The sequence below is a fragment of the Mauremys reevesii genome, linkage group 3 (genome assembly GCF_016161935.1).
Source record: "Mauremys reevesii isolate NIE-2019 linkage group 3, ASM1616193v1, whole genome shotgun sequence".
In the NCBI taxonomy this organism is placed as follows: domain Eukaryota; kingdom Metazoa; phylum Chordata; order Testudines; family Geoemydidae; genus Mauremys; species Mauremys reevesii.
Window position 1 is genome coordinate 70,558,501 of NC_052625.1, and position 13,923 is coordinate 70,572,423.

General features: G+C 42.6%; 1 protein-coding gene across 3 annotated transcripts in view; it reads left to right on the forward strand.

Moving 5' to 3' along the window:
* The window catches only part of SMYD3 (SET and MYND domain containing 3), a 631,978-nt gene that overhangs the window by 105,770 nt on the left and 512,285 nt on the right, over positions 1-13,923 (forward strand). For all 3 annotated transcript variants that reach the window (XR_005596251.1, XM_039530570.1, XM_039530569.1), the window contains exon 2: positions 8,705-8,768. Coding sequence is in view for 1 of the 3 variants with exons in the window: in XM_039530569.1 (XP_039386503.1) it covers positions 8,705-8,768 (64 nt within the window). In the remaining 2 variants the exon portion in view is untranslated. The remainder of the gene's footprint in view (positions 1-8,704; positions 8,769-13,923) is intronic.

Here is a 13,923-nt window from a genome sequence, read left to right on the forward strand (position 1 = left end):
ATGGTAGTGTGGAGCACAGACCACTGGCTGCACAGAGGTGGGAGACCACTGTGTAGCTTCCCCCCCAGGACACAAACTCATTAGTGAGGCTGCACCCAACCCTGACACAGCGCAAGGACCCAGCCTGCCCCAGAAACACCCCAGGACCCCGCCCCTCTGTGTGGGCAGGCAGGCTCAGCAAGGCAGGATCCAAGTATGGAGGGGATTAATGTGGGGGGATCCAGGTGCAGGTTGAGAGGGTTCTGTGTGGGCCAATCTGGGTGTGAGGGGGATCTGGATGCACAGGGGCTTGTTGCAGGGGTTCCGGGGGCAATGGTAATGGGATGCTGTGGGGGTGGGTGTGCAGGTGAAGGTGGTTGGGGCTCAGCGGGGTGGGTCTGGGTGTAGGCAGCGATAGAGCTTGGCAGAGGGGTCTGGGTGTGGGGGGCTCAGTTGTGGGTCCAGATGCTGGTGGAGTGAGGATCCAGATGCAGCTGGTTGGGGCTCGGCAGGGTGGGGATCTGGGTGTGGGTGGCTCGTTGGGTTGATCCAAGTTCAAGGAGAGTGGAGTTCATTGGGGGTGGGGTTTGAGTGTGTGAGGAAGTGAGGCTTGGCAGGAGGATCTGGGTCTGAGGAATCTGGACGCATGGGGGTTGGGCAGATGGGGGAGCAGCTCCCTGTCCAGGGATCCCTCCCCCTGCAGCTGAGGAGCAATGGGTGCAGGAAGTGGGGTAGTGGGAGAGTTTGCAGAGCTTCCTGCAGCTGGGGGAGAAATCTGGGGGTGGGTCTGACCTAACCCCAGATCCTGTGTAGGGGAAGAGGAAGTCCTGTCCTCCCCCAGCTCAGCTGGGACTAACAGCTGAGCCAGGCACAGGGTAGGAGCCACTAGCTAGGTCTTCCCCAGTCCCACCTCCTGCCCACCGTGATTTACCTCTCTGCTGGCTGCCCTGGGTACCTGACACATACTGCTGGGGAGGGTCGCATGACTGCTCTTGTGGCTTCCCTTTGCTTCTCCATCAGGAAGTCATTATTCTGTGGGGAAGCAAAGATATTTGTGGGGGACATAAATTCTGCACACGCACAGTGGTGCAGAATTCCCCCAGGAGTATATAATGGAGCAACAAACAGTCCCCTTAGACACTCCAGTCTGTCTTGCTACCCAGGCAAGTTGGACTATGTGACAAATGGTAACTTACACCAAAAATCACAAAGCATCTGGTTACATTGAGTCCCAAGAGACTAGTCACTCACCCAGGTCAATTTGCATCCTAGATCTCACACCAAACAATGCTGGTAGCCAATTCTATAGAGAGGAATGCATATAGAATCTTTGATAATCAATGCAATGACCACTTGCCTTCAAATGTGCAAGAATTAGTACTTTCTTCCTTTATTCCTCATTTGCATTACACAAGCCTTCTTTCTCATTTGATGGGTTATTTAGTTATAGCAGGGGTAGGCACACGAGGTGATTTTCAGTGGCACTCACACTGCCCGGGTCCTGGCCACTGGTCCGGGGGGCTCTGCATTTTAATTTAATTTTAAATGAAGCTTCTTAAACATTTTAAAAACCTTATTTACTTTACATAAAACAATAGTTTATTTGTGCATTATAGACTTATAGAAAGAGACCTAAAATAAAAAGTTTATTTGATAACAATTTTATAAATATTTAACAGTTTCTATGAAGTTAATATAGAGCTGATACTGATGGGTAGAAGCTATGCAAATTGTCATCACTTTGTGTTTTTAAATACCTCAAAATACATAAATCCTGTAAGAAGTCTTATTCCTGAATTTTTCAATTTCAGATTAAGTACTTTAAATCATACTGTTTACTTTTGTAAAATTCCATGTCAGAATATTCATTGATGCCATAAATCCTACAGATGGAGGTTTGGGAGGGAGTTGGGAGAGAAGCAAAATACAGCAGTTTTGTCAGTTCATGCAGCTGCACCAAACATCCTAAATCTGCTCATCATTTGGGAGATGAGAGTGGGGAGGAAGATGATGAATGGATATTTCATTCATTATACAGTCTGAGTAGGGAGTCAGATTCTTCAAATACTTTGGCTGCTAGCGTCAGATGTTGGAAATAAACTTGAAGTAATGTTCTGTATCTTTGTTACCACTTCATTATTAAATGTTGGTAAAAAGGCAACCCAATCCTGCCAGGTGCTGAACACTGTTGTCTCCCATTGGTTTCAGTGGGAGTTGAAGGAGCTTAGCACCTTGCCATCGGATCCAAGCTATGTGTGTTTTTCAGATGGCAGAATAAAATATTTGTTGTACTTCAGTTATTTCAGCAAGTCTTTAAATCTTTTAGGAAGAAAATAAAATACTGAGAGAAGATATTGCAACAGTATGTCGAGGTCATACAATACAGTGCTGTGAGTTAAATAGTACAGATGCAAGACCTAAAATATGGATCTATATTAGAAAGTTCTTAAATTGCTAAGAGATGCATTCATGGCTCTTGAAGGTCATATTTGCAGTGGATAATGGATATGAGTATTACTTTTTGGTACTTTAAGATCTTGTTTCACTTCAGCTATTGTAACTATAGATATGTTGCCTAATGTAAATACTAGTTCATCATCATTCCGGTAGGGTGAAATTTACCCTAGGACAGAAGGTCTGCACAAAAACTTCCTTTGCGCAACCCTTCTGCACCTGGCTGAATTAGGGGTTAACTTTCAAATGGTAGAGCTTGCATGGATGGAATTAAACGTGAGAGTTTACAAAATGTTTGCTTGATCACATTGTGTCAAACAATATTATTTAAATGACTAATGAGAGAAGTTCAACAGAAGCTCTTACCTATTGATATAGAACACTTTGTATACAGAGTTCCTCATTTCCTAATCCAAAATAAGGAAGACCTAAAGGCCCTGTGATCTGCTTCTATTCCTGAAAAACTGTTTAATGATGCAACTATGCAGAACAACTTGAGGAAACTCCAGAAAGTGGCAATCTCAAGAATTTTCTATGATAATATAGAAAATGATGTTCATAGATCTCTGCTTTTCTAGATCATTCCATGTTACCATACACATTTTCAAGAGGTAGCCTTGAGCATGCTGAAACTGTTGTGCATGCCTGACTTCCATGATAACATGTTGATGACCCGGGAAATAGAACTTTTTGTAGTGTGTGCTGCTGTGATTTGAAAGATCTGGAGAAAAGGTCTCATTAATGTACATAATTAAAATAAATATGGAGGATTTTTCCCATTTTTAGAAAGAAAGGGTAGATTTCCTGAAGATTATCCTGTATCCCTGACAGAACATCTTGATCAGTATTACAAAATGTATGTCTCAGAACTAGTCCAGATGGATATAATTTTGGGCGTGCGTGTGCGCGTCCGTTAATTGTCTTCACCTGGACTATTTCTGACATTCAGATATCTGAGCAGCTCCAAAGAGCAATCATTTTGTCCTTTTCTTTTCATACTAAATAAACCTGCCACAAAAATGTTTAATTCTTTCCCCCTACATTATACCGATCTGAGGTCCAAATCTAGAATGAGAAATATTCAGTTCTTCACCAATGACTTTATTAGAGTTCTGATTTTTCTGGGTCCTAGAAATGAGAGCTTTATACAATTGGAGAGGGGAGATTTCCAGCACTTGATTCTAGTTTTGGATTGTCCCCAGATGTTGGATTCTAAAATCACAACACTTTTTTTAATGGGAAAGATTTTTAGGTACTATTTAAGCAGCAAAGAATCCTGTGGCACCTTATAGACTAACAGACATTTTGCAGCATGAGCTTTCGTGGGTGAATACCACCATTTCGTGGCCACTGCTTGCATCCGAAGAAGTGGGTATTCACCCACGAAAGCTCATGCTGCAAAACGTCTGTTAGTCTATAAGGTGCCACAGGATTCTTTGCTGCTTCTGCAGAACCAGACTAACACGGCTACCCCTCTGATACTAGGTACTATTTAGAAGATTTTAAAAATTATTAGTTTTTTTTTTTTTTTTTACTTTCCAAGCCCTTTCTAATTGAACTCATCATACCAAGGCCCTTACTTCTGTAGATACGGTGAAAGACAGTAGCAATAACAAGATTTTAATCTCAGACATTTCTAAAATATTTTCTTTCTGCTAGTTGTATGGTATTCAGCACATCACAAAACATATTCTGTAAGGTATCATGAGTTCAACTATAAAGAGGTTGGAGAATAAGAAAGCTAATGCGCAAAGACTGGCACTCGTCTGGAATGATCCATCTGATTCATTCGTGGCCTTACAACTTGTGACCAATGCAATTATTTGACCCGATGTAGATAAAATTTTAAGCTGCTTCACACCATCATATGTACTTTTATACACTGTATATTGAAATCATTGGCTTCACTCCATTTAAATAATAACGGAAACCCAAATTCATACATTTATACCACAGTTCACCATCATGAATTCTCTCTAAATATTTCTGCATATTACATAACTTAACTTGTATTTCTTTATTTCCACATAAGTACATGGCTATATTTTAATTCCTCTTATATTTAGTGTATGTTTGACATTCCCTATTTTCTCCCCATCACTTATAAGAATCTTAAAAAAGGTGAAGTTAAATCAGCGATGAGTTTAAATATGCTGATGCTGGTGCATTTTAGTGCACATTGATACAATAACTTTGTGCAGAATTTACACCAGTGAGAATTCCACATGTGGAACAAAGGACTTAGTCTGTGTTCAAGAGGGATCTATTTTAGTTGGCATTCTGTATTTATTATGTTGTTTTGGATAGCTACAGATTCTTAGCCATAAATTAAATTAATGGAATCAATGGACCAAATTCATTGCTCAGAAGTTGTTATTGGTTAAGGTTTGTGACCAAGTTGGTGCCATCTCTCTTTATTTGGACATATGACTCTTGGAGGCATTTGCTGTGAATTTAAGAGTGAGCACAGGGACTAAAAGTTGGGGGTAGCTGAGTGTATATTGATTTAAATAAAGGAAAGAAGAATGAGTCTGTGGTCTAAGTAACTGATTGGAAATCAGAAGTACCAGATTGGATATCAGAAGACCTACTGTGAAATTCTGACCCTATTAAGGTCAATGACAAAATTCTTTGAGTTCAGAGGGTCCAGCATATTAATAGATTCATAGACTTAAAGTCAGAAGGGACCATTATGGTCATCTAGTCTGACCTCCTGCACAACACAGGCCACAGAATCTCACCCACCCACTAACCTATGTCTGAGTTATTGAAATCCTCAAATTGTGGTTTAAAGACCTCAAGGTGCAGAGAATCCTCCAGCAAGTGACCCTTGCCCCATGCTGCAGAGGAAGGCGAAAAACCCCCAGGGCCTCTGCCAATCTGCCCTGGAGGAAAATTCCTTCCCTACCCCAAATGTGGCGATCAATTAAACCCTGAGCATGTGGGTAAGACTCATCAGCCAGCACCCAGGAAAGACTTCTCTGTAGTAACTCAGATCCCACCCCATCTAACATCCCATCACAGACCATTGGGCCTATTTACCTGCTAATAATCAAAGATGAATTAATTGCCAAAATTAGGCTATCCCATCATACCTTCCCCTCCATAAACTTATCAGGCTTAGTCTTGAAGCCAGATATGTCTTTTGCCCCCCACTACTCACCTTGGAAGGCTGTTCCAGAACTTCACTCCTCTAATGGTTAGAAACTTTTGTCTAATTTCAAGTCTAAACTTCCTAGTTTCTATTGACAGCTGTGCTATTCATTTAAGGTCTGAGACAGCAAAGTGATCCACAAGGCAGACCTTTATGCCCCCATAGAATCCCTGTAAAAACAATAAGATTCTTACAGGGTCTGAGCTTTAAGGTATAAACGTGAGTAAATCACTTTTCTCTTTCCCTCTGCCTTCCTTTCATCATCTGTAAAACTGGGACAGTTACCTGCCTCACATGTCTTGCAACGGTTATTTAGGGTATGACTACACTACAAGCAAAGGGGTGATTGCAGCACGGGTAGATGTGCTCATGCTCGCTTTAATATAGCTAGCCTGGGTAACAATAGCACTGTAGGTGTGGCAGTACAGGCTGCAGCACAGGCTAGCTATCCAGAGTACAAGCCCTACAGGGAGTCTGGAGTACTCTGATTGCTAGCCTGTGCTGAAGCCCGTGTCACCACATCTACACTGCCACTGTTACCTGTGCAAGGTAGATTAAAGCTAGTGCGGTATGCCTACCAGTGCTATGATCACCCCTTAACTTGCAGTGTAGACATACTGTACTCTTGAGGTTTGTAATCCATTTTCAGCTCTTCAAATGGAAGGCACTATAGGAATGTAAAAATGTATTAATATAATAATTAATGTTGTGTATAGTGGTTGTCAAACCTAAACATCTGTCAGACTGGCTATGTGTCTTTATGCATAAGTCTGTAGTTTATTAGTGTAAGAAATGCGTCCAGCTGTCTATTGGTAGGAGTATTTCCACAATGTAGGAAGGACAATCCTACAGTCTGACTAGCTAGTATCTCCTTAATTTAGTCTCTTCTCTCTTGAGTCTTCTGTTTATAAGAGCAAGCACCATATTCTCAGTGTCAATATAAGCTGGGAAAGCATGTGGTTAACTTTATTTTTAAATGTAAAGTTAAAACCTTTGGGCAAGAATGATACTGCAATGCATATCCTAATGCCAGTGCAGCTGAGAGCAGAATTTGATTTATGACATGTAAATTTGATTAATTTTCTGCATAATTTCATGCTAAATATTTCCTCACCATATAATAATTTACAAAACTTTTATTAGTAAATTATATTTTCTCCCCAAGTCAAGTTCTCAGCTTGTCATATGACTTAAATTAAGCCAGCAGTAGGGAATCTCACTCAAGCCAGGAATCATAATTAAAATGTTCATATGTATCTCTGGTTCAAACTTCTCATCTCTCCCCTTGTGCCCCCAGTAGTCTTTTTCAGATGGAGTTTTTGCTTTAGTCACATTGTTTACCAATCACAGGCAATCTTTTTTTTAAAGGCATAAATTTCCACTATCAGGTCAACTTCACATTGCAAATAACTCAGGCCTGGTCTACACTGGGGGCGGGGGAGGGAGGAGGAGGGAGGGTCGATGTAAGATACGCAACTTCAGCTATGGGAATACCGTAGCTGAAGTCGAAGTATCTTATTCCGACTTACCTCCCGTCCTCACGGCGCGGGATCAACGTCCACAGCTCCCCTGTCGACTCCACTACCGCCGCTCGTTCCGGTGGAGTTCCGGAGTCAATGGGGAGCGCATTCGGGGATCGATATATCACGTCTAGATGAGACGCAATATATTGATCCCCGATAAATCGATCGCTACCCGCCGATACGGTGGGTAGTCTGGACATACCCTCAGGGTATGGCTACACTTACAAATCTGCAGCGCTGGTCGTCCAGCTGTGCAGGGCCAGCGCTGGTGTGTGGCCACACTCACAGCTACTAGCGCTGCAGTGTGGCCACATTTGCAGCATTTGCAGCGCTGTTGGGAGTGATGAATTATGGGCAGCTATCCCAGCATTCAAGTGGCAGCAACGTGCTTTTCAAAAGAGGGGGGTGTGGGGCAGTGTGACAGGGACCGGGGAGGGGAAAGAGAGAGTGGATTTTTGGAACTGACACTGTGCAAAATCAGAAAAATTTCCCACCCCCTTACTGTTAACTGCAAACAGCCTGCATCCAACATACTCTCTTTCCCCCCTCTGCCCCCTCCCCCTGTTTCTCTCAAGCAAAGCAAACACTCAACCCCTGTGAATGACTCCTTTTCTCGCTGCTGGTCAAGCAAAACGCAAACACTCAACCCCAGTGAATCACGCAGGGAGGAGGATCTCATTTGATTGTTCACAGATTGATCACAGCAAACAGGAGCTGATAAGCAGCTCCGGTAGAGCAGCTCCGGTAGCAACGGAGCTCCGGAGGTTCACAACAAAACAAAGAGAGGCTGCATAACAAAACAAAGGGAGTAATTTAGTTAAAAGCATTCTGGGATACACCCTTATACCCTGGAGGCCAATAACAGCGCTGGTGTGTGGCCACACTTGATGACCAGCACTGCAGCACCAGCGCTGCAATCCTTATTCCCCATGCTGAGTGAGGTGTACGGCCAGCGCTGCAGCCAGGGAGTTGCAGCGCTGGAAGTGCCCTGCAGGTGTGGCCACTTACTAATTGCAGCGCTGGAAAGCCTCCACCAGCGCTGCAACTCGCAAGTGTAGCCATACCCTCAGTGTCACAACTGCAGATTCACAGCAAGAATCTTGCTTAAGACAGGTAATGAACAGGTAATGGGGACCTGAATTCTGCATTGCAACATATTATCACGTTGATGGGCTCCAAAGACGACAACATCCAGCTGTGCTGCACCATAGTCTGAGATTTTATTGCATTAACCACAAAATCTAATTCTTTGACAGTATGGTAGCAAAGCAAGAAAAACAAATGATTCCTGTTTTATTATCTCACTGGAGAGTAGGGAGACTCCTCTTTAGTCTAGACTCTGGTAATCTTACTGTTAACACACAAGCAGCCCCATTGACTCTAGTAAATAAATAAACCATTCATAGAGTACTGTTCAGTTTGAGTAAGGAAATCAGAATCTCTAGCCCTTGGGTTCTTGCCTTGACTTTGTATGTAAAAATAAATAAATACGTGTGTGTCAAGCAATTTGTTCTTTTTGTGGCTCCTTTTTCCTTCAGATATTTGGAAATATTTTTATTTTTCCTACATAACTAATACAGGATGTTTCTTACAGGAATGAACGGCTGCTTAGATGCTCTCAGTGCAAAATTGCCAGATACTGTGATACACGTTGTCAGGTAATGATCATTTTTAAAAATAATGACAAGCTACTAAAGAAAAAAAATAATGCTTTAGCTGTGGGGTTTCCACTACGTTGTGTTGCCATTACCCATTAATGGTCCCTGGACATCTATGGAATCCATTAGTCAACAAGTCACTAACAATGAGCAAAAATAAATAAATCACCCTCTCATTGCAGCTTTTGCTTAATGCTTATTAATTTACCTAACTAATATAACTAATTCAGACAATGTTGATATATAATTTTCTCTCAGCCTGCCTCTTCCTCTCATTTACTTAGGCTAAGACTTTCAAAACGGGATGCCCAAAGCTAGTTATTTAAATAAGAGGCCTGACTTTTGAATACCCACAGCTCTCATTGACTTTAAGGTTCTTGAATTTGAATGCCACTTTCTTTCATGTAAGGTTGTGGATTTTTTGTTTGTTTGTTTGTTTGTTTTAATTATGGATATAGCTCTAAGGCTTCCTTCCTTACCTGGCTTTATCCTCCCCACCCCTTTTATAGTCAACAAAATGAAGTTGAAATTGGTGGTTAGGATTTACTTGGTCAGAAAAACCTGCTTGTTGTGTTTTCTGGCATACATGCAGAGAAATTAGATAAAAACATAGAATAAAGTAGCACTACTTTATTTGTTAGAATATAGAAGGATAACACACATGAACCCCAAAACAGAGAGAGAAGGCAGGCTGTTCCCTAAAACAGAGAGGCACAACTTACTTTTGGCAGGCTGTCTGCACAACAATTGACTCTGATTGCCCACTTCCCTACAGAACAGCCTGCCTGCAGGCAGGACAAGGAGAACCACAGAGAATTGAAAGTGATAGATTATAGTTTTAACATGGTTTTCAATACAGCACACTGCTCCTGTGTTTTTACAGGTTAGGGTGTTTTTTTGTTTGTTTGTTATACTAAGTCCAAGATAAATGCCAAGAAAAAAGTGGGTTTCAAGAGTATTGCCTAATATATATTGGAATGGTGTGTGTCTAGATCTTTGAGAACTGTTTACAGTGTTGAGGGTCCTACATTCTTTTGATAGGTGACAGACTTCAAAGGCCTGATTCTCCATGGCCTTTCACCTTGTATTGTCATTTACACTTGCGTGTTGAAAGTCAGCACAAAATTCCCTGAAATCAGGTAGTGTTTGCACAAGTGTAAAAGACTACACAAGATGCAAGGTGGTGGAGAAAAGGCCCATGCTATTTTGGCATTATGGGTCTGTCTGGGGTGTACAGACCCTGTGCTGTCTCAGCTTTTAAAGGGTTAATAGGGAGATTGCCTGCCTGCTCAGCTGGGCATGATTGGGGGGCTCACAAAAGCTGCAGAGATTAAAGGATTGAAGAGCAGAAGGGTGGGTGGCTGCTAGAGAAGCTGAGGAGCCACTGAGATCAGGAGACTTCAGCAATGGGCTGGTGAGAAGCTGCCCAGGCGACTGGGGACAGGACCACAGGGTAACCCTGAGGAACAGCTTGCAGGACAGGCACTGTAGGAAGTAGGCCAGGAAAAAAAATAAGCTGTTTGTGAGAGCTTGTTACCAACCATTTTGTACAGTGTCCCTGACCTGGAACCCAGGATAGTGGGTGGACCTGGTTCCCACCAAGCTCAGCAAGGGGGGTTTATTAAGGCCTTGAACAAGTGAGCCATACCTGAATGGCTCAAGGACTGCGTGCCCCTCATCTAGGGCCACTGGCCTCTGGAAGTATTGGACTCTTTAACACCCCAATTGGGGAAAGGACAACCAGAGACCTGGCCAAAGGGCATAGCAAGAAATCAACAAGCAGGCTAGCCGGTGAGGGGGGGTGCCAAAGATCATAAGGACCACCAAATGAGTCAAATTATAAACTTTTGAACATCACACTAAAATTGTGGGTTTTTAACTTTGTTGATTTTTTGAAGAAAAAAATAGAAAATGTATGAATTGTAAGATATAACCTACTGAAAGAAGGTCTTTGAGGGACTGTTTAAATTTGCCTAGCAGATTATTTCATAAGTCTGAAAGCTTAATTTTTTTAACTGGTCTCAGTGACCTTCAAAACATCTTTTCTTGATCAGATATTTAATATGTTTTTATGAAGAAGCTATTTTTATAACTTGATCACTTTCCTTTGCAACTCATAAAAATATTCTATTATGGGATTAGAATATATGGAGGGGAAAGATAGGTAGGTATGTCACTTTGATTCATTATACAGCAAATGCGTGTGCAACATATATTAGGTGTTTACTCTAGCATCAATAATAATGCCACAGTTATATTTACAGTGGAAGATAATGGGAAAATATCTCAAAAAATGAAAATTATCACTGGTAGAATATAAAAGACTGGAGCTTTTTTCTTGTCAAGCTAGTATGTCAAACAAGAATATCACTTGACCCTACTGCCATTAAAGTCCATGGCAAAATAAACATTGACTTCACTGAGGAAGGATCATGTCCATATTGAGTAACATGCATTTAAATTGCTCTGTTTGTTTTGGCTTGGAAGTATAGTATTTAATATTGTACTCAACGTTATTTGACAATCATGGGAATCCGGAAGAAGACTTTACCTTTAGCCAACCTAGAGTAGAAAACTGTCCCCACAAATGCCAGTTTATTAAGACACTTGTGCAGTCATGGATCTTCATTCCACTTGGGGTGGGTGGTCTAGATAAACAGACACACAATTAGACCAAGCAGGAATGTTTTGTTAGCCCTTTTGTGGCTGTTCTGAAGGACACAGTGTTCCCTGTGATAATCCTATATAAAATGGCTACAAAACAGAGAGTAGTACAGTTGTTTAAGCGATGCTTCCATTAGCCAAACTGAAGGCAGCAGGCTTTACTTTACCTCTGCTGGATTTCATGAGATTCATTAATATGTGCACTTCTAATTGAACTAATTGCTGAGCAAAATAAACAACTGGGCACTGAATCAACTGCAGTTCGCACTCTTTAAAAAAAATCCCCCTATATTAGCAGAGAAGGACTTTATTTTATGTTGATAATTGCAGACCTCTGTAAAAATGTGACTCATGGGCTTGGGTTTACATTTTATGCTTAGTTGCAGCATGATTTGATTAATTTTTGATGGGTAGAAAATTAATCCCACATTAGTAAGCACTTAACAGTGTGGTTTAGGAAGTCTGAGTTTCTGGACTTCTGTCTAATGCAGTAAATAAGGTGAGAGCTGTTTCAATTTAAAACCTAGTTTCATGCACTCTCTCTAAAATTGAAACTTGAGAACAGCTCATTTTAGGCTATTGTATCTCAGGAACCCTTGGTTGAAATGACTTCCAATTTCCCCCACAACAAACAACTCAATTAGCCAATCAGTTTTCAAGCTGATTTAATCGTTTTTGTCAATTTTAGAGAGAGTGCATGAAACTCGGTTTTAAATTGAAACAGCTGTCACCTTATTTACTGCATTAGACAGAACAGTCCAAATGGAAATGTCTAAAAATTTTTGACTCTTCAGGACAAAAAAATAAATAAGGCAGGACATATAATTCAGTTTAGTGGACTCCCATAACTGATATAAAGTATCAGAATCCAAATTTAAGTGCGGAAAATGAAATATTTCTAGATTTATTTATTTTTTTTGGAACTACACTATGAATTGTTAGGCTCTGGGTAGCTAACTTGGTAGGACTCAGCTGGGAGCCCTAAGAAGAGCAGCAGTGCAAGATCCAGAATTTGTGGTTTGTGGGAAATTCCACAATATTTTAATTTCTTTTCATTCTGAATGGGAATGAAATATCAAATTTTAAAATTTGCTACAAAACAAATTTTATAAAAAAATTGTTTTGGATCATTCAAAGCATTTCATTTCTATTTCAATTTTTAATTTAATTTTTATAATACAAAATGCATTTCAAAACAAACAAAAAATCAAAATGTCAAAACATTTCCACGTTATCTAAAGAAATTTAATCAAAATTGACATTTTTTTAGTGGAAGGTTCAGTTCTGACAAAACGGCATTTTCAGATGGAAATTTTTTCTGTTGCAAAACTTTTGCCCAGCTTAGTCCTAACCTATTTATTTTATTTTAATGGAATTCCCTAGCCCTTTACAAAGTAGGGGTGGGCAACATTTTTCGCCCAAGGGCCACATCTGGGTGGGGAAATTGCTGCAGGGCCATGAATGTAGGGCTGGGGCAGGGGTTGGGGTGCGGGAGGGAGTGTGGGGTGTGGGAAGGGGTGCAGTATGCAGGATGGGGCTCAGGGCAAGGGCTTGGGGCAGAGGAGGGGTGCGGAGTGCAGGAGGGGGCTCAGGGCAGGGGTGAAGGAGGTGGCTCACGGCAGGGAGTTTGGGTGCAGGAGGAGTTTGGGGTGCGGGCTCCGGCCTGGTGCCGCTTACCTGGAGCAGCTCCAGGGTGGCAGCAGCACACACTGGGGCCAGGGTAGGCTCCCTGCCTGCCTGTCTGCCTGCCTGCCCTGGCCCCGCGCCGCTCTGGGAAGCGGACAGCACCACGTCTCGGGGGAGGGCTCCGCGTGCACTGCTCTTGCCTGGGGGTACCTCCCCTGAAGCTCCCATTGGCCGCGGTTCTCTGTTCCCGGCCAATGGAAGCTTTAGGGGAGGTACCCATGGGCAAGAGCAGTGTATGGAGCCCTCTGCCTCCCCATCCCCAGGGGCTGCAGGGACGTGCCGGATGGTTCCTGGAGCGGAGCAGGGCCCATGGTGCCACAGGGGTGGCAATCCTGTGGGCTGGATCCAGCCTGCAGGCCATAGTTTGCCCACCCCTGCTACAGAGTTAGAGATCAAAATGTAACCCTATCCCATGGAGGCTTGTGGGGGTGGGGGACACAAGGCTCCTACGTATGTCTGTGTGGAGGGAGAATGAGATGATCTCTCATGTGATTCTGGAGGAGGTTGCGGGGGGCTGAGCTTTGGAGGTGGTGGGAGCACAGAGTTTGGGGAGGCAGGAGCTTAGGGGTGGCCTAAGGTGATAGCCCAGTGTAACAGGGCAGCCTGCTTCTCTAAGGGCCAGAAGGGAGCAGCCAACCCTGTTCAGTGGAGGGTCCTGGCAGGCGAGTGTTGGGAATGATCAGACACAGCTGGGTGACATCAGATGGGGACTGGGTCTGATAGCTGCCAGCTAGAGGATATGGGGTGTGTGTGCTGGGACTAGAAGGCCCTCCTGTGACTAAAGCCCAAGCTGCTGATAGTGAGG